This window comes from Palaemon carinicauda, chromosome 38 (genome assembly GCF_036898095.1).
Source record: "Palaemon carinicauda isolate YSFRI2023 chromosome 38, ASM3689809v2, whole genome shotgun sequence".
Taxonomy (NCBI): Eukaryota; Metazoa; Arthropoda; class Malacostraca; order Decapoda; family Palaemonidae; genus Palaemon; species Palaemon carinicauda.
This window is the reverse complement of record NC_090762.1, coordinates 50971705-50994204: the sequence shown is the minus strand read 5'-3', so window position 1 is coordinate 50994204 and position 22500 is coordinate 50971705. Positions and strand designations below refer to the sequence as shown.

At 33.5% G+C, this 22500-nt stretch overlaps 1 protein-coding gene across 1 annotated transcript in view; it reads left to right on the top strand.

Moving 5' to 3' along the window:
• The window catches only part of LOC137630623 (monocarboxylate transporter 7-like), a 446411-nt gene extending 430215 nt beyond the window's left edge, over window positions 1–16196 (top strand). The window contains exons 7-11 of the mRNA XM_068362227.1: window positions 2271–2412; window positions 6480–6620; window positions 14195–14369; window positions 14664–14870; window positions 15040–16196. Coding sequence (XP_068218328.1) covers window positions 2271–2412; window positions 6480–6620; window positions 14195–14369; window positions 14664–14870; window positions 15040–15965 — 1591 coding nt within the window. The 3' untranslated portion in view covers window positions 15966–16196. The remainder of the gene's footprint in view (window positions 1–2270; window positions 2413–6479; window positions 6621–14194; window positions 14370–14663; window positions 14871–15039) is intronic.
• Window positions 16197–22500: the final 6304 nt, after the last annotated feature.

Below are 22500 nucleotides of genomic sequence, written 5' to 3'. Positions count from 1 at the left end.
ATTTCCGATTGAGAAATGAGTTAGACAGGGAGACCACATCTCTCCTAATTATTCACATTGTGCCTAGAAGAAGTTTTTAATGATTTAGATTGGGAAAATGTAGGAATTACATTAATGGGGGAGTACCTTAAAAACTAAGCTTTGCAATGTCATAATTATGTTTAGTGAATTGTGAGAGGAATTGCAAAAAATGATAGAAGATTTGAATAGAGAAAGCAGAAATGTAGGACTGAAAATTAATATGAGTAAAACGAAGATCATATATGTTCAATGAAAATGCAGAGACACCAAATAGGGGTTATGGACGAACCTTTAGAGATTGATAATGAATATAAGTACTTAGGACAGACAGTAAGTGTTTCGCCAGGACGTGAAACCGAAATTAAAAGGAGGTTAAACATTGGATGGAGAACTATTTGTAAACGAAATGAGATTATAAAAAGTAAAATGCCACCTCTAAAAAGAAAAGTACTTAATCAGATGATCTTATCCGTATTAACTTATGCATCAGAAACTTGGAGCCTTACTAAAGCCTTAGAACATAAACTAGTTACAAGTCAGAGAGATATGGAAAGAATAATGATGGGAATAACACTAAGAGACAGAAAAAAAAAAGCAACTTGGATAAGAGAGCAAACTAAAGTAGAGGATGTTCTAATAAAATTAAAGAAAAAGAAATTGACAATGGCAGGGCATCTAATGAGAATGACAGATAATAGATGGACATTAAGAATAACATAATAGGTCACTAGAGATTTTAAAAGAAGCAGGCGAAGGAAGAGAAGACGATGGATTGAGGGGTTAAGAAGATTCGTGGGTATAGATTATCATAGAAAGGTAATAAACAGATTCGAGTGGATGGAAATGTCTAAGACCTTTGTTCTGCAGTGGACTATTAACGGCTGATGCTTATGATGATATTATAAAGGTAGAAGAAGCGCCAATCTTGGCCATAAAACGACTTAATACCAAAGAACCCCATGAATAATATAGAATCTAAGTGAAATCAAATAGAAATTTATGAACATTGTAAAACGATATTTACTTTTACTTACAAATCACTATGTAGTCACAATAGTTCTTTAAATACATAACCTCATCTTTACGATCCAGGAACTGGATGGATCCAGAAATGTCTCTTGCTGTCCTACAAGGTTAAAAAAAAAGGTTTTCTATAGCCGGGGAAGATTTTAATTAAAGTTCTTTACCTGAATTTTATAACTATCGATGTGTTGATTGGAGATGTTTAGGAATGATAGATTGGTCGTCCTGGAAAATGCTTTTGAAATAAAGACCAACTTTGTGACATTTCCTAAACGGCGATCAAACAACTCTTCATAAAATGCTTGTTTGTCAAAATAAGAATTCCTGTTATGATGAACATAAAATGTGTGTTATATGACGCAAGGAAAGGGGAAAAAGACTTGATTGGAGTTAGTACTTTTTCTCTATTGGTGACATTAACGGACTGGCTATGGTTTTGATGATGTCATCAATAAGACGAAATTACCAACTCCAATCAAGTCTTCTTTTCTTCTTTCGAGGCTACACACACACACACACACACACACACACACACACACACACACACACACACACACACACACATCTGATTTACCTTTAAAAGCAATAATTAATTTGAACATCATTAAGAGCATTGTTAATAAGATTAATTAAGATTGAAGATTTATCATAGATGAAGTTATCTGATCCGTTATTAATTGATATTCGTTGACAGATTAATTAATTCCTTAGCTCTCTGATTTATAACCATCTCGAGAGCATTGAATTATTTGATACACTATTCAGAACAATAGATAATACAGTATCGTTACGTACAACAAGCTAGCTGACACTACTTGAACATCTTTGTATGAAGTAAAATAACTCGCAAAGAAAAAAAAGGCTTAAAAATATTTATGAATAATCATCAACGTACGTTTGAAGCAAAAATGAATAGTAATTAACTTACATAAATTTCTTATATTCGCCTTCGAGTTTAGGAAAAGGAAAATAGCCGACATAACTTTGTAAAAGTACAGCAAATGTGAATTATCTTGTATGCCGGGCAATATTAGGCTATATCACGTAATGTCACTCATCTTTTCCCTTTGTCACGATTTTATTTGGCGTATTGTATTTTGTAGAAAGATATGCTTAGTAATGTTAACAAATATAATTTTATTTTCCTTAAGTCATTATTCAGTTTTGCAGATTGAATTTCCAAAAAAGGATGTGCTTCGTAGTGTTAATATATGTGTATTTTCCAGGTCGGTGGGCTGGCGTCTGGGCCTGCAGGCAGTGACAGGCGTTGTGTTTACGAGCTTCTTTTTAGGAATCTTTTATCGTTCGGCCTCGCTTTATCACCCACAAAGAAGGGCCATCCTACATCTTAAAAACCAAAAAAGAAAGGTATGATTTGCTTTGAGAGGTGCGTTTCCTAATGGTACTTTACCAATCAAATGATAATAATAGGATGTACAGGACAGAGGCAGATGTAGAAGGCTGACTAGAAACTGCGATCCAATTTAGAAATGGGATAAGCTGAAGGTAAAGAAGAAGATAAAAGTAAAATGTCTCTTATAAAGTAAGCAGCCGAACACTGAATTTAAATACACAACGAAATACTAAGATAAAACAATTGAACTATGAAACGACACCTGGGCTAAACCCTTTGAAATTCTGAATTTCCAGCGATTCAACTACATGATAAGGAAAATCTTTGCAGTCGGAGGTGGAACAAAAATTGTCAGGTTCCTGAACTGCTAGGTATTTCGTAAGGCATTCCTCTTTGGGTGATGCAAACTTAAGTATGCATTTATTTTGCATAATTCTTGTGAATTTTCATCCACAGAGAATTGATGGCATGCCTGTCTAAGATCCACTTTTGAAAATACTGTACATCCTGACATATTTTGGAACATGTCTTTGTAATTTGGCAATGGATTTAGAGTTACCTGTAGCTATGGATTTAATGTTACTTTGTAATTTCCACACAACCTAACCAGACCATTCTCCTTTACAAAAGGAATGAGTTATGCAGTACCGTCTGAATTTGCAACTTCCTCCCGTGAACCTTCATTTTCTTGTCTCCTGATTTCTGTTTCCACTACACTTTTCAAAGCAAATGGCACTGATCTATGACAAAAATTCTGGGAGTACTATCTGGCTTCAATACTAAAACAGACTTTGCATTTTTCACTGTCCCTACTCTATCTTCAAAAACCTCTTTCAACTGTTGTGTGACCAACTTACAAAATACTTTACCATTCCACTTCAAGATATTGTAGCCAATCTAAACCAAGTTTAATCTGTCCCTTATGGTTGACTATGATCGATGGCAGTTTGCTTAGCTTTTGGTCATGAGATAGTTTCTCTATTTCTGATAAACCTATTATTTTAATTTCGTGAATACTACATGCAACCCTTTAAAACTCTTTTTGTTCTTTTTTATAAAAAAAGTATGAGTGATTTTTGCCGTTTTTTTTATATAATTGATACACCAGCTGTTGTGTCAACTTGCATTTCAATTGGTTTACCATTTATTTCCACTTCTACCATGAAATGTTTCTTTGCATCTTTTTTTCACAGAATTTATACGAGCTGGAAAGGAAAGAAAAAATAAATTCTCTTCCCCAGCCCAACTATTCACCCTTCTTTCACTGCCTTTTTTTTTTTACTATTTGTATGTGGGGTCGATATGTCCGACATCTCTCCTCCACCTGGCTCGGTCAAGCAAATCGTCCTCTGCCAATTGTTTGTCTCTCATATCGTCTTTAACTACACCCATCCACCTTCGTTTCGCTCTTCCTCTCCCTCTCACTCTCCCACCAATCACCTCCATAACATCTCTCTCTCCTGTCCGTACATATGTCTCATTCCATTTCATCACATGCCCATATCAATGCGGTCTTCTTACCTGGGCCTTCTTTGATAGGTCTACGACTTAAGTAGTTATTATTCTTTCATTTTCTTATTCTGACTTTCTGTCATTCCACACATCCACCTGAACATTTTCATCTCTCTCTCTCTCTCTCTCTCTCTCTCTCTCTCTCTCTCTCTCTCTCTCTCTCTCTCTCTCCATACATCAACGCTGGTCTCACTACTGTCTTATACTCTCTTCCTTTAATAATTACGTTATTTTTGTGGTTGCGTCAGATACCTGAATCTTTTTACTCGGTTCAACCTTGTCCCTTGCATTAATCTCGGAGTTCTGATCTTCATTAAAACTTAGGCCTTCAGTCTTCTTTCGACTGATCTTTAATCCTTTTTCTTCCAGTACATTCCTCCATTGTTCTAGTTTTGACTTCACTACCCATTTATAGGGGCTACACAACAATATGTCATAAGAAAACATGTGTTACTGTACCAGAGTGGATTTATGTCTTATTCCTTGGTAACCATTCACCAAAGTTTAAACTGTATTTTCGCTCCTTTATATACTTACCTTAGATTATCTCACAAGTGTTCCCATTACTCTCATAGAAATCTCTTGACGTGGGACTCATATATTTCTTTTCCAGGTTTATGAATACCTTAATACCTTCAAGTCCTGGTTTTCACTATCATCTGGGGGGGGGGGGGGCATTACATCTGCCGTTCCTCTTCCAGGCATAAAACCAAACTGTTTCTCACCTACAGATGTTTTTTTCCTTACATCTATTATCCATTATTCTTTCCTAGATTTTTGTGGTGGGAGGCATTAGCTTTATTCCTGTCCAGTTTACACAATCCCCTAATTTCACCCTTCTCTTTATAGATAGACACTATAGAGGTTACTCTTTTGGTATGTTTTCCTGTATGTATGTATGTATGTGTATATATATATATATATATATATATATATATATATATATATATATATATTTATATATATATATATATATATATATATATATATATATATATATATATGAATATGTATATATGTATGGCACACTATTCTATATTCTGTTCCTTTTGTTTTTTAAGTTTTTATAGTGTATATATGAAAGATTTATTTTAATGTTGTTACTGTTCTTAAAATATTTTAATTTAATTGTTCCTCATTGGGCTATTTTCCATGTTTGAGCCCTTGGGCTTATAGCATCCTGCTTTTCCAACCAGGGTTGTAGCTTAGCTAATAATGTGTGTATGTGTATATGTATATATATATATATATATATATAAATTATATATTTATATATATATATATATATATATATATATATATATATATATATATATATATATTCTTTGCTAGGTCAGATAGCATGTCCATTCCTTCTTCCAGGGTTCTTCTGTACTTATGTTGCAACTCCATCTGTTCCTATTGTTTTACCAGTTTTCTACTTTAGGGGCTTCTTTATATCCTTCCTGCTAATAAAATGAGTCATACCAAGAATCTGGAATCCATTTTTAAAGGACTTTATAGAATTGTCTTTATTTAAGAGGCGTTCATAATATTCTTTCCACATCTTTATCTTCGATTCTTAAAACTCTTTATCACACTTAACCTGTTTTGTATGGGAGTAATCTCTGGTATGAATTTTGTTCTCAAAAAGATTCCATATATCATTTTTATTGACAAGATTTAGATTTCACCCGGAAATTTTGTCTGTTTCAAAATTGAAGGTTTTATGAAGATGGAATATATAGCTGGTGAAGGACTTGTTCTTTGCCGGTTTTGATATAGTTTGTTGTGATAAATTTTTTCAGCTGTTATTGATAGTGTATATATTTTTGTAATTTGTTGAAGATATAAGAATTTTGTGTATAGATATTTCGTATGATATAATTTATATATATACCTACCTATATATATATGTATATATATATATATATATATATATATATATATATATATAATGTGTGTGTATGTATGTATATATATACGTATATATACATACATATGTTATATATATGTATATATATATATATATATATATATATATATATATATATATATATATATATATATATATATATATATATGAGCTTTACCATTATCAACCAAACTCGGCTGAATCCCTCGTCAGGCTGGGAGGAACGAAAAGAAGAAAATTCCCCTTTTGTTTCTTGTTCTTGTTTTATATTGTTTGAAGTGTCTCGATAGATAGATAGATTGATGATCTTTAAATATGCCATTTTTGATAACCCATTATTCCCATTTTTCATTTATCCATTATTATGGAGAAATATATATTCAGTGTTAATCCAATTGTAATTGTTTTGTAATTAGATTGCTAACTTTTCCTTTTTGCTTCCCATTGTACCAACCGTGTGTCACACGATCGTACATAGTTCATTTTGTGTATATATATATTATGCTTGTATCTTCGCTCTTCCCTCGCACTAAAAAGAACCTGAATAAACATGTCTGTTTTTCTCAATAGTAACGGTGTCGATTTTGAACAGGAAATTTCCTGTTTCCTTGAGCTTTTGTATATAAAGGAGAGTGTTCAATAATAAACTCACTCAGTTGCTTTCACGATTTCCAGCAAGTGAAGGATAAGAAGAAGCATGACTCGGAGAAGCCACCCTACTTCGACCTGAGTTGCTTAAAAATCCGCTCTGTTCAGATCCTCATCTTGACCTCGGCCGTCATGTCTGTGGGTTTATACACTCCGCTGTTCTACCTCGTGAGTATCACCATACTTTGATTCATTGTCTTCAGTTGAGACTTCCATTATATTTCAATATTTTTTGTCGCTTAGAGTTAGATTTCTTATTAATGTTTCATTCCCTTTTTTGTTTAGTGATAAACGTAAATTCCTAGAGGGAATTTGTCAATATATGCTTCCAGTTTTGATTACAATGGACTTCGTGAAACACACCACATACTCACACACATTTATATCCACACAAAACTACAAACGCACACACGCTGACTTGTATATGAATAAATAAATAAATAAATATATATATATATATTTATATATATATATATATTTATATATATATATATATTTATATATATATGAACTGTATATATATATATATATATATATATATATATATATATATATATATATATATATATATATATATATATCAATAACACTCGTGATTTTTATCAATGTAAATATCAACCACAATGGCATTTAATATCGAATTCTACCTATGGAAACTGTTAGTGATATATATTCATCATGAATAACCACGTGTTGCAAACTCACAATTCAGCTAGCATGGTGGGGATTGGAATATTTCAAGTCTAAGAACAGATTCCTGAATTCGACAGGAATATGTACGGTGGACTTGTAATAAACTTATATCTCTCTTGATAGCTCGATTGGTATATTCCCCGCTAGCATGGTTTCGGCTAAAAGGCATAGGTTCGAGTCTTTGCCTAGTAAGGAGCTGTTATCTTGAATAAGTTTCCAGTGAATATACATTCCCGAAGGTAGAATTCGATATTAAATGCCATTGTGGTTGATATATATATATATATATATATATATATATATATATATATATATACTGTATATATATATATATATATATATATATATAGATAGATAGATAGATAGATAGATAGATATTTATTTATTTATTTATTTATTTATATAATATATGTGTGTATCAAGTGTATATACACATATTTGTAAATATGCACAGTATATAGATAAATATATTGTATATATAGATATATATATATAATGTTTATACAGTATTTACTGTGTATATCTTTATATATATATATATATATATATATATATATATATATATATATATATATATATATATATATATAAACAGTCGGAGATGGTGGAGAAGGATTGACTGAATTGGTGATAGGAAATTATCAGACCTAGAGTATGCTGATGATACCGTCCTTGTTAGCAGAACACCGCAGGATTTGCAATGCTTGCTTACCAGAATGCATGAAATATCTCACAAGGTTGGGCTTAAGATGAATAGAAGAAAGACAGAGATGATGAGAACTGAGTATGCAGTGGTAGATGAAATATCATTGGAAGGAGAAAGGATTAATGAGGTAGAATCATTTAAATATTTAGGAACTATGATCTCCAATACCATAGGGTCTTTAATTAGAATTTAATGAAAGACTGAAAAAAGCAAATCAGACAATGGCTAGGTTAAGTAAAATTTGGAAGTCAAATCGGCTGAAATTACATATAAAAATTAGGCTATACAGTATATCAGTTTAATGAGATCGGTGTTACTCTATGGACATGAGTCATGGTATGACAATGAAACAATTCCCAATAGATTTGGTAGATTTAAGAACAAAGCCCATAGATGGATATTGGGAGTTAAATGGCAGGACATGATTAGAAATGAAACTATAAGAGAGATTACTCGAGTGTCATATGTGGATAAAATCATGATGAAGGGTAGATGGAGATGGTTTAGGCATGCTCTTTGCACCCCCCCCCCCCCAGAGAGATTAGTTCACCAAACGTTCAGTTGGGCTCCACAAGGCACTAGAAGAGTTGGAAGACCCAGGCCTACATGGCTGAGGACTATGAAGCGCGAAGTTGAAGATGATGAATGGAGAAGTGTTGAATTAAATCCTTAAGATGGAGACGACTGGCGAAATCTAACCGAGGCACTTTGCAAAAATACGTTTAGGAGGAGATGATGATATATATATATTTATATATATATATATATATATATATATTTATATATATATATGTATATATATATATGTATATAAATATGTATATATGTATATAGATATGTATATATGTATATGGATATGTATATATATATATATATATATATATATATATATATATATAGATATGTATATATGTATATACATACATATACATATATATATATATATGTATATATACATATATACATATCTATATACATATATACATATCTATATACATATATACATATTTATATATACATATATACATATCTATATGCATATATACATATCTATATACATATATACATATTTATATACATACATATATATATATATATATATATATATATATATATGTATATAAATATGTATATATGTATATAGATATGTATATATATGTATATAGATATGTATATATGTGTATATATATGTATATATATACATATATATATATATATATATATATATATATATATATATATATATATTTAAATCTTATACTGTAAAAGATTCTCAAGCCCAACAATATTAACCAAGTCATAAACTCCAACCCTGACTGTAGTTTGGGAGAAGTAACTAGAAAAGAGATCCCATTAATTAAGTTTATTAAGGAGCAATAAAACGTTTATCTGTATGTGGTGTATGTCGGTCATTTTCTTCCCTCTTTCAAAGTTAATTAAAGTAAATTTCAATTAAATTCGCTTGCGGGCTGCTAACGCAAGAGCCCGTGTCTTGCATGAGGCAAGGCAATCTTTACTGAACTGATCTGGTAATTTCTAGACCGAAGTCTGCATCCTTTGTTTACGTATGAACAAGACCGGATGTGAGGCAAGCATAGGCAAGCACTAATAAACAGGTCTAATCTGAAATGAAGAAAGCATCGCATGCCTTTGTTACTGTTCATGAATCATTTTATCTCGACAGGATATGAGTCACAAAGTCACAGATATGTCAGTGAAGATGACAAAGGACTTTAATATTATTTAGAGAGGTGGATAATATATTCTTAAAATCGTTAAGTGGCATGAAGATAACTTTTGACATCAAGATATTTATTTTAATGTTGTTACTCTTCTTAAAAATTTTGTTTTTCCGTGTTTCCTTTCCTCACTGGGCTATTATACCTGTTGGAGCCCCTGGGTTTATAACGTCCTGCTTTTCCAACTGGGGTTGTAGCTTAGCAAGTGATGATAATAATAATAATGATAATAATGATAATAATAACAATAATAATAATAATAATAATAATATGTCTCTTTCATTCAGATTATCTTGCTACCACTTGTGAGCTTGTGTTTATATCAAGAAATCCTACAGAATGGTTATAAAAATTTTTTTATAAATATTAATTTTATTTTGGCTTATTTTAATCATTTAGAATGTATTCGATGCAAAAGTTCTTATTTTTGAAAGTCCTGGAATTGAATGTTTATGTATAGGAGTCTAGCTTGCTGTATATCATATTGAGGTATATCCCCCCAAGCAATGACATTCAGTGTAAATCTCATCCTCTGACTTCTGAATCATGGAGGAACACCCCCTTGTGATATAAATTTCAGAGCACTAGTCGAATCCCTCCCCCCCCCCCTACACACACACACACACACCGCCATTCATTCTTGTCTCAGACACACTCCTGCACTTTATGGATGTTAAAGCCATTCCTTTCCAAATAAGCCTTTCCTCCATTTCCGCCATCTTTCCACTCCTTCCTCTTATCTTTGCACTTCTAAATGAATCGCTCTTTTCACTTTCCATGCGACTCAGCCACATCAAAATGCTGATAACAATCCTTTCGACTAATCTAACTGTGTTTACATCATTATCTCTACGTCATTCCCAGTATGAATTCTTATGCGGGCAGTTCAGTATCTGCAGCCTTTTTGTTTTCTCTTCGCATCTAATAAATTCAAATATACTTCCCTAAAAGAGAATTGGGGCAACCATCCCTTCATACATTCTCCAGACAATTTTAGTCTTTTTACTAATTTTTCACAAACATTCGGCTACATTTGTTGTATCAGATATTCTGTGACTTCTTCTTTCCTGTAACCATCATCCTTTATATTTGCTTTTCGGTGCTGTTAAGAATGTAACATATCCATTACCATATATGCATATGTTGATTGCATAAGCCCCCTCTCCACCAAGCTAGGACCAGGGAGGGCCAAGCAATGGCTGCTGATGGCTCAGCCGTTAGACCTATAGAGTCCCCCCCTCCCTTGCTTACAAGAATGATGAGGATGCAGACACCACTAGAAACTGGCGAGCTTGGACGGGTCCCGAACTCCCTTTTAGCATATTGCCAGGCAGAGACGTTTCCAATAGGCTACCACAATCACTTTAACCTTTCCCTCTTGTGAACTCTTTAAGCTTTTTTGCCAGTTTCTGCAGCTTATTTTCACTCTACCCAATCCTGCATGACTTGCATCATTATTGCTCAGCTTTGCAATTACATCCAATGTTCTTTCTTTAATCTCTGTCATCACTCCATGTAAAAAGATGTTGAACACCCATGGTGATGAAACTCACCTCTGGCTCTCTCACACAAATACTCACACACACACCCATATATACACAAATATATATATATATATATATATATATATATATATATATATATATATATATATATATATATATATATATATACATACATATGTTTATATATATGGTTTCTGCTATGAAGCTGTATTTTAATAGCTCATTTAACAAATGAATAGATCAAATAACGTAAAAAGATAATCTTTCCAAGACAGGTATTTTAACAGCCAGTATTATCCTCGGGTGAGTTCTGAATGAAACTCCCATAAAATGTTACCAAACATTAAAATGTAACAGATTCTTTTACATTTTGTGGTACCTGTGCTGATTGCACTTCTCTAATTTTCTCCTCAGTCTTGTGAATACTATCGCCATTAATCATAGAGTTAAGTATTAAAGGTTTAAATGTCACTTATGAATGGCAGAGGGAAGGGAGTGGACAGTGCCTTAAAGACAGGACAATACTGTAGTGATTTACCAAGCCTCTCTCCACCCAAGCTATTATTATTATTATTATTATTACTACTACTACTTGCTAAGCTACAACCCCAGTTGGAAAAGCAGGATGCTATAAGCCCGGGGGCTCCAACAGGGAAAATAGTTCAGTGAGGAAAGGGAACAAGGAAAAATAAAATATTTCAAGAAGAGCAACAATATTAAAATAAATATCATTTTTTTAAACTATAAAAACTTTAACAAAACAAGAGGAAGAGAAAAAAGATATAAGATAGAACAGTGTACCCAAGTGTACCCTCAAGCAAGGAAGGCCAGGCAATGATCCCTGATGACTCAGCAGGTAGACCTATAGGCTCCCTAAACCCCGAGTCCCTAGCTCGCAAGAAGGGTGACATTGCAGACACTGCTAGAATCTATCGGACTTGAGCGAGTCTTGAACTCCCGTCCAACAGATTTCCAAGCAGGGTCGTTCCCAGTAGGCTACTATAATCCTGCATCAACTGCTAAAATACATTTGCCCTTATTAACTTTAATATTATTTTCCATCGTTTTCTTCAGAACTGTCCGTAGTCTCCCTTTATGTTCTCTCTTAGCTTTACTTATTTCCTTTCCTCACTGGGCTATTTTTCCCTGTTGGAGCCCTTGGGCTTATAGCATCTTGCTTTTCCAACTGGGGTTGTAGCTTGGCTAGTAATAATAATAATAATAATACTTCAGTCTATAATATTATTTATGAATGAAATACTCCTGGCATTCCAGCAAAAATTATATCCATAGTTTGTTGTTAGATTCCTGTACTGCTAACTATTTCGTAAGGTAGTCTCTCTGGATGATGTAAAGCCAAAGATGGATTCAATGGGTAAAATTCTTGTGCATTTTCATCTAATATAGAATTGTTAGAATACCTGTCTAAGATCCAGTTTCGAAAATACAGTACATCCTGGCCTATTTGTGAACGTGTTTCTGTGATTTGGCAATGGATTTTGAGCCTTCTGTAGGCTGTAGCTGTGGATTTAATGTTACTATGCAATCTTCACACAACCTAACCAGACCATTCTCCTTTACAGTAGGAATGAATTGTATATTACAGTCAGAATTTGTAACTTTCTCCCGTGAACCTTCATTTAGTCTCCTGATATATGTTTCCACTACACTTTTCAAAGCAAATGTCTCTTATTTATTTCATTTTCTTAAGGTCTGCATCTTTCAATCTCCTCTCTTACTCTCTGGCATTCTTCAGGGTCTATATTTCTCTGTTCCATAACAAAATCCTTTTTTTTACCTCATTTTCTTGCCAAGCTTATTAATCTCTGATACCTCTGTTGCTGCCGGCATAGATATATTTAAGCAAAAACAAAATAAACTCACTGGGATACACAGAATAAACGATGTTCAACAACACTAATATAAAAAAGTCCCTGTTGCAAAAGGGGAATTAATCAACTCTGTGCTTAGAATGGTTAGAATCAAATCCTTTCTATAGCTTAGACAAGGTCAATAGGATTGTCATGCTAGAAACTGGTCTTTCGAGTGTGATTAGAGAAGTTAATATAGCTATTGTTTCTAATTCTAACTAATTGCATTTTCCTTGTAATCCTAACTTACATTGCACTGGAGGCCTAGTAGTCGCCCTAAACAGGGGAAGTAAAGAAAACTCTCCACCGGTGAGGGTAGTAGGCAATTTAATTAGGACTGCATATGCAATAAAAACTTATCTGGAGATTGAATGATGCTACGTTACGTTCTTTTTTTTTCGTCAAAGTAGAACATATAATATTTTTCTACTTTTGAAGAGAGCATCATGTAATATAAATGGCAGCAACGATAAAAATGACATGTGTAACAAAACTTAGCCACTTTCGTTTTATTCAACTAACAAGAAAGACGAAATTTATGGTGAAGACAGAATTTTAAGGTTTAAACATCACTAGACAGAAATTAGAAACATCAATATTTTGTGGTGTGAATCTAGTGAAAAAGACCACTAAATTGCATGATTTACCCAGAATTGAAAGAACAAGGTCCTTCCAGAAAGAAATGAGAGGAGCCTAAGAAGGTTACAAATTTAAATTCTCCACTTGTGGCATCTATTTCTTTGAATTCAGACCAGCAATGACATGTGCTTACTTTCTCCAGATTGTGTGTTTCTGCTTTAGATTGAAGTATTGACAGTATGAGGAGACTTTTCAGAATCTGTTATAGTATTAAAACTTTCTTTCGAGAATTAAGGAACAAATCTGCAAGTGATCTCTACTCTATGAGGAAAGGGCAAACACTCGGTAGGAACATTGAATAATAGAACAAGCTTCTTTTGGTGATTGGGAAAATACGAGTCAAGTATGGCAGGAGTTAGATATCTGTAGATTGTCTTGGTAATATGAAGAAAACTTCAACATACATCCCAGGAAAATTCGGTGGAATCTCAAGAATACTGATCAGAGGAAAAATGTGTGCCAAGCAGAATGGTGACTATTCTCACAGGGCATGGTGTGACCAAATGTCTATGGTCAGATTATTCTTTTGTTTTTTTATTATTGTTTTCCATTTCCCAGCCACTCATACTTATCAAAATATCATTCACAGATTTTAGGAGGCCAACGAGAAGGATTAGAGGACTCAGCCTTGATCTTACTTCAAACGTTCCTTGGGTTTGCCTATGCTCTCGGATGCATTGGATTTGGTCTGATTGTGGTGCGACAGAGCGAGGAGTGCATGATATCTCGGCAGTATTTATGCCAGACATCGCTCTATGGTCTTGGTAGGTGTCTTATTTTTATCACTGATTTTATAAATTATTTGTTTTTAAAGATACCGTGTTGGGTACAGGTAATTCAAATGTCATACTGAACAAATATCTCATTGGCTGCCAGTATCACTGTTGTGACAGATATAAAAAACACTATATTAACCATTAATTTTGTATAAACATACATTAGATTCTGAACAATATTTGTCTTAGATTTAATTTGGCAGTGTTGTTTGAAACATTATTTTACCACCTGCAAGGGGGTGCTTATTTTTTAATCAATTCTTTATTACTTCTCTGGAACAGGAGTAACAGTGCTGGCTCTGACTGCAGTGAAAGGTTATTATGGGTATGTGCTTTTCATGTGGCTGTATGGTCTCCTATTGGGAGGGGCCCACTACGCTTTCCAAATGTTAACTTTAGAAAAAGTCAGAGCGAGACACTTCTCAAGAGCTTGGGGATTCATTCAGGGAGCTACTGCCATTCCTATCCTGATTGGAGTGCCCATTACAGGTAAGTTACTGACTGTTACAGACTGTTATACTTCACTTGATTAATTCATGGTGTTACAAAATGCTGGATTTCAAGGACTAATGTCTTTTTTGTTACATAGATCTCATATTTGATTCTATAAGATGGGGATATCCATAACATATTACTTATCAAGTATTTCTTTCATCAGGTTATATAAATGAAAGCAGCAACAAAACAGGATACTTCTTTGCAAGTTTCTTCGTGGTGACGGGCGCTTCCTGTTTGTTTCTATTAAGTTACTTCAAAGAACGGTTAACAAAGCAAGATATAAGTGTATCCTTCACAACAGTTGATTCCCATTTGTCCCAAGAACCATATGCTCTTCCCCTTGAAAATGGGGAAGGAGGAGGAGGAGGTGGGGGAGGAGGAGGAGGAGGGGGAGGAGGAGGTGGATTAGGTGGAGGTAATGCCATAAGCAGTTCTATTAATAAGCCAATTGTCACAGTTGGTGGTCCAATCACTAGTCCAGTCTGTACCTGTGGCATGGATTCAGGGATGCCTGCGTCAGGGAACAATCTGCACAATCCTGGTTATCAGCACTACAATAATAAAATGGGCAAAACTATATCCTTTGCGACCTCTGTAGATGTAATGGAGCCGCGACTCAAACCTGAACTCTTAACATGTATCTCTGAGGAGGGTTTGCTAGATCACTACTATGATTACGTAGGTGACTGTGTTGACAATTGTAAGAATCTCGACCAGTTTTTTGCATACAATGAGTGTGATGATGGTTTAGATTTCCCATGCGTGGATGATGATCCGGATGAACATTTGCTGAGACGTTCCCACCACCACGCGACATTACCCAGTCATCCAACAAGCCGTCGTCTCCGACAGTCCAGTGGTGTGAGTTTTAGTGAACCAGAAGGCTTGGCTAGATTAGGCCAAGGCAATGGTGTTGGGTATGGGGACCCACCTGGCATGGGCATGGGATTCGGCATAAAAAGGCACTATCCTCTGTATGAATGCCACGTGCCCTCTATCCCAAGGCCACCTATACTACGAAGAGTACCTACCAAAAGACCAGGACGGTCTATCACAGTCATAGAAGAAATGACGACTTCTGTGTAGCCTCGGAGGCCTGTCACGACCGCCATTCAGAACACATCACCTACACATTGTAACACCAACATACAGTATCATTGTCCTTGTGATACTCCAAAAGGTAGAAAGAGATTCGTCTCTCATGACCAGCGTAGTTTTGCTCATCAAGACTGCCATTGTTATGATAGACCCATCAACTTTCATCATTCGGCATCCACGTCAAAAGTGAAAACTAACATCCAAGACTAAGACATATTTTGTGTGTGTATATATATATATATATATATATATATATATATGTATATATATACAGTATATATATGTATATATATGTGTGTATATGCAGTATATATGTGTGTGTATTAAAGCCATTAAAGTAAAAGTGAATAGACGTCGTTTGAGTGATTGATTTCGTCTTGTAAATGACATTATTTGAGTCACATTGATATAATTTACAAGACAAAACCATGACCCCAAACAATGAATTTTCAGGCTAATGCATATTCTATGCACATCACGTGTCAGCTATTTCGTGATTTATACACACATACATATACATACAGACACACTTATGTATAGATAGCAAAGTACAATTTGTACCAAAAATTACACTCAAGAGGATACATACCATTTCTAACAAGAAACCGAAGGTCTTCCCTGGATATCCTTCCATGACATACATACATACATACAGTATTTAAGAGAACATTTTTGTACATTTTGGTGGCATCTGTACAAGTTTTCTAACATCGACTTCCTTGTTAAATCCAGGTCGAGGTTTCAGAAGAACTTGCATAGTCCCACCAGGTCGTGATAAGGCTTCCCGAGAGATATTTCATAAGACCCCATATCGTATAATTTGAAATCAATATTAATGATTGGATACCTATAGATATAAGTTCACTTGTTATGATTCATCACATAAGAATTTTTTTGTATATAAGTAGAGGGAAAAATACTTAAAAGTGAAAACAATAGAATATTTTATGACTACAAGTGTTATTTATTTTTTGAGTTTTTGAGATTTTATTGTATATGTCCTGCATTGCTCCTAATTTGTAGCTAAATAATGAACCTACATAATGTCTAAGAAACTTAATTTGAAATTATGTACGTATATATATATATATATATATATATATATATATATATATATATATATATATGTTTGTATACATATGTGTATATATATATGTGTGTATATATATATATATATATATATATATATATACATATATATGTATATATATGTATATATGTATATATATGCATACATATATATATATATATATGTTTATGTATATGTATATATATACATACATATATAATGTATATATTTATATATATATATATATATATATATATATATATACATATACATATATATGTATACATGTGTATATATATATATATATATATATATAATGTTTCTATACATATATATATGCATATATATATATATATATATATATATATATATATATATATAATGTATCTATACATATATATATATATATATATATATATATATATATATATATATGTATATATAAACATATATTATATATGATATATATAGTTTGAATACTCTGTATCAAGTAAATGGTAGTCACAATGTTAAAACAGAATGCAATATGGATGAAATCACTTAGTTTTCTTGGTTTCATTAATGACAATCTTACCAGATTACTGTGGTTTTAAGGAACGAATAAAATAAGAAGAGTAAATTCGTGAGAGAAAAAAAAGAAAAAATATATTAAGGTCATTTTAATATTAATTGTTGTTCTAGAAGTTGTGTATAAATATTAGCAATGTATGTAAAAGTTCAGTGGAACTCAACTATTCATTGGAGGAAAATAGTTTGTTTTTAAATAGGCCAATTAGTAGAAGTTTTAAAGGCATAATACCGTAAGTGAATAAATGAAGGAATTGAAAACATAACCGGAGGTATGTGTGCTAGCTGGAATAGTACGGTTTTTTTGGAGGAATTTTTTGAAAGGTATGTACACAACCATTTTCGTTTTGTGACGATGGAAATTCTATCTCTTTTGTTGATATGTAAATTACAGAGTCGCTCATGATTATGGCGTAACTGTGATAATAGAAAACTAAAATATTTCAGAAAGAACTTCGTTTGATTTTTCCCTAATGTGTTTTGATTTCGAAAATCTATTTCTTTAAAATATATCTTCACTCCCGTTTTCGTTTCGACATGATTCCATTCAGATTTTTATGTTATTGAACTTTATATCAATGTGGGGCACCTGTAAATATAATTATTGCCTATTTACTTTGCGAAAGTTTCTGTTTCTGTAAGAATATATTGTTCTGTGGCTATTTTCATATCCTAAATTAGATATGTCTTAAATCTCCAGTGATTTTATTTCACAAGAATCATTGAGTGTATATATATATATATATATATATATATATATATATATATATATATATATATATGTGTACATATATATATAAATTATATATATACATATATATAAATTATATATATATATATATATATATATATATATATATATATATATATATTTATATATATATTATATATATATATTTATATATATATATATATATATATATATATATATATATATATATATATACTATATATATAATGTATATATATATATATATATATATATATATTTATATATATATTATATATATATATTTATATATATATATATATATATATATATATATATATATATATATATACTATATATATAATGTATATATATATATATATATATATATATATATATATATATATATATATATATATATATATACACACACACACAACGAAATTGGTAATTTAAACATGACGAATTCGGATATAATTTGTATTTTTCCCTAACTACTACAAACATTCAGTTATTTATTTGGATTATCTTCTAGCTATGCTGAAAGATAATCCAAATAAATAACAGAAGGGTTGTTAGTATGAGAACAAATACGTGTTCAACTTATGGTCTTCACTGCACTAATAATACAAATATTTCTCAACATTATATCATGAAATTTTATAGCCCATTTGCGTAAATGGTATAAACAGATAAAAGTCTATAATTAGCTGATATTTTGACATTTTTATATCGTAGTTCTTGTATCCTGCCAGTTCAACATAAAACAAATGAAAACCAAACATAAAGTCTCGGAAAGAGCAACGCTGGTTGTCGGCCAGGCCACTACACTACTGCCTACTGACGCCATCTTGCCTTGCGTCAGGTAGTTCCCGTGTAAACAAAACCCTCCTAACTTTGTGAAACATGGACCGATTTTTTTGTTTGAATACAAAACAAGTCTACATACACACCCACGTCTTAGTAAGTTACAAATGGGAGGGACTGTGTAATCTCAAGCAGCAAAACAGGTATGTAACACTGAATTTTACCAATATATTCATGCCAGGTTATTTTGGTCCCAATATACTGTGGCTATGTCATGTAAGGATCAACGTTCTATGGAGTGCTAGAAGGGTTAGTTTCTCAAATTTGTTTTCGTATGTGTCAAGTTTTCTGTAGGAATACATTGGAGTCGATTCTTAGGAATACCTCAGTAAGAACTGCTAGTTCATGAAGTTTCCTATTTTCTTCTGTGAGTACTAGAAGCTACTTTGGGGACAGTTTCTCCGGATCGTAATGAATTAGTTTAGGCTATTTAATGTTGTATCTATAGCCAAGGCATTTCTTACATTTAGGTTTTTGTATTATATAAACTGATTAGATTATAAAATAGTTTAGAATCCAGGTTTCTAGTTTATATTATGGATTTGCTTCCTGTTAGTCTATGTAAATTTTAATTTCTTCTGATTTAAGAATCTCTTATAGTTATTCGTGGCTGAGGATTTTTAATTGGATTACTTGGGGAGAAAGGGTAAGCTTGGAAGGTAAGGGACTTTTAGAGGAGAGAATTGTAAGGTAATTGGAGAGAATGAAAGAATTAGTTTGGAAGAATGAGCTAAGGAGAGTCTCGTATTAGGAAGTCGTAAATGAAGAGCGAAGAAAAGAAGAGAAGACAGGCTCTAGAAAGAATTGAAGAGATTACAAGCATCACTAGATAATACCAATACTTTTAAAATGAATAGATCTTTTTATCACGATGATACCATCAAAAGGTTTAAACGGACAATATCTACAAATGGTGATTACCTAACTGAAAAAAATGTGTGGATGGACCATCGAAACAGGCTTATAGACTTCCGCTGTTATTTCCAAATACATCGTTGAATGTATACTTCACTTTACCAAGGGATATTATCAACGATTTTTCTAAACTTGAATCTGCTGTATTTAAAGCTTTCAGAAAGACAACAGATCAGTGGCGTAAGAAATTTTTCTCTCACAAAAGCAAAATAACCATTTAAGCTGACAACAGCTAAAATGCAAATGCATATAGGAATAGTGTGCTTTAATTGTGGAGAATTATGGACATCCCAAGTTCGAATGCTCAACCCGAAAAGATCCATTTCATTTTAGTACTAGGAGGGGATTCAGCGTTATGAAGCTTCATCTCTGGTAGATAACGGGGTAGGGTGGGATGTGGCACCCTAGCAGTACCAGCCGTACTCGGTTGAGTCTCTTGTCAGGCTGAGAGGAAAAGTCCCTTATTTTTCATTTGCTTGATGTCGGTTACCCCCCTAAATTGGGGAAAGTGCCTTGGATCACCAAGTATCTGCAATTCTGAAAGATACTGGATGCACCTGTGTAGTGATGCCTGAGGGAACTGCCTAATATTGAGGTATGTATTAAGCTCCCACAAGACATCCGAAATACTGAATATCTTCGGGCTTGCAAGTAGCAGCTTTTGTTTTCTAAGTGTTACTATAAAGTGGATTTGACAATTAACGCCAAATATGTTGTGTGATACTCTACGAGTACATGCCTAATGATGTACACGACAAACAGGTACTGCTGTGGCCTGATTGGTAACGTCTCTGCCTGGTGTTTGCCAGTCGGGGGTTCGAGTCCCGCTCAGACTCGCTAGTGCCATTAGTGTCTGCAACCTTACTATCCTTGTGAGCTAAGGTTGGGGGGTTTTGGGGGAGCCTATAGGTTTATCCGCCGAGTCATCAGCAGCCACTGCCTGGCCCTCCCTGGTCCTAGCTTGGGTGGAGAGGAGACTTGGGCGCTGATCATATAATGTATGGTCAGTGTCTAGGGCATTGTCCTGATTGGTAGGGCAATGTCACTGTCCCTTGCCTCTGCCATTCATGAGCGGCCTTTAAACCTTTATAGGGGGATAGGACCGGGAAAAATAACCCTAGTTAGTAATTATGATAACTACCCAAAGAGCAAACTCAATTATTCCTTCTATATGGTACGATGTTTTTAATCCTGTAAGTGGTGTAAGGAATTGGTAAATATTGTTGTTGCACCTAATGAGTTTTGTACAGTGTTTCTTGATGAGATTGGTGCTAAATTCCCAACCCATGGTGACAGTAAACCTAGTGGTGAAATTTTATACCCTTATGTGATGATAATTCCAGTAACATTTTCTTTAACGATGGATGTCAATGTTGTTAATAGTATAAAGATTAAACAGGATATGAATTTCGATGGCTTTGAAAATATTGGAACTTGTGACTCATTGAAAGATGTCAAGGACATGGGAGAAAGGGAGGAAATGTACAAAAGATAATTGTGCTGATAAATCTGTCAAACAGATAAAAGTTATCAATCAAAATATTTTTTTCTAAATATTTTATTGAGATAGATAAAGAGATATTAGTTGTTCAAAGTAACTATAGTCAATTCTTTATAGTGAGGCAGATTTGCACTGATTCGCAGGGGTGCCCTTTTAGCTCGGAAAAGTATCCTGATCGCTGATTGGTTAGACGAGATAATTCTAACCAATAGGTATTAAGAATATGTTAGTGTCACATGACTTTCCTGTTCCGGGTACTTTTTCTCACCGGAAGACATTGAGGAAAATTCGATTTCTATAATTTTGGGAAAGGTATGTCCAAAGATATCTACGTAGAAATCATTGCAGGTCTAGTAAGTTTGCCACAGTAGCTCTAGTAAAGGAAGGTGAAGCGCATGACGAGACTGTAAGAGGAAGTGGGAGACGGCTATAGCTAGGTCTAAAGGATAGGTACTCTAGCTAGGTCTATCCATATGGACAAACTCCGCCTTATTGTTCCTCACAGTGACGTGTTATTTGGCGCTCTCTTGTTTTCGAGAGGCTGTCCACTTCACGGTGAGATTGTCACGTTCATATCGGAGGGAGTGGCATTCCAACCCGTTTCACTCCCACTGACAAAACCAATAACATTGTTGACAGTCAGTAATTGAGACCCTTCAACGCTGAGAGCTACCTCGCGCTTGCATGTCAATATCGACGATTGCAGCTGATAACATACCATGAAGTCCCGGTAGACCTTATGAGGATTTGATTTGCATGTCAATGGGCTTGGCTCGATGTACACGATAATCGACAGGGTTGATTACAAGAGACTTCATGGCTGAAATGACCGGCAGAATAGCGGGAATTCACGGTTGGGTCTAAGAGCATCTTGCTTTTCCAACTAGGGTTCTAG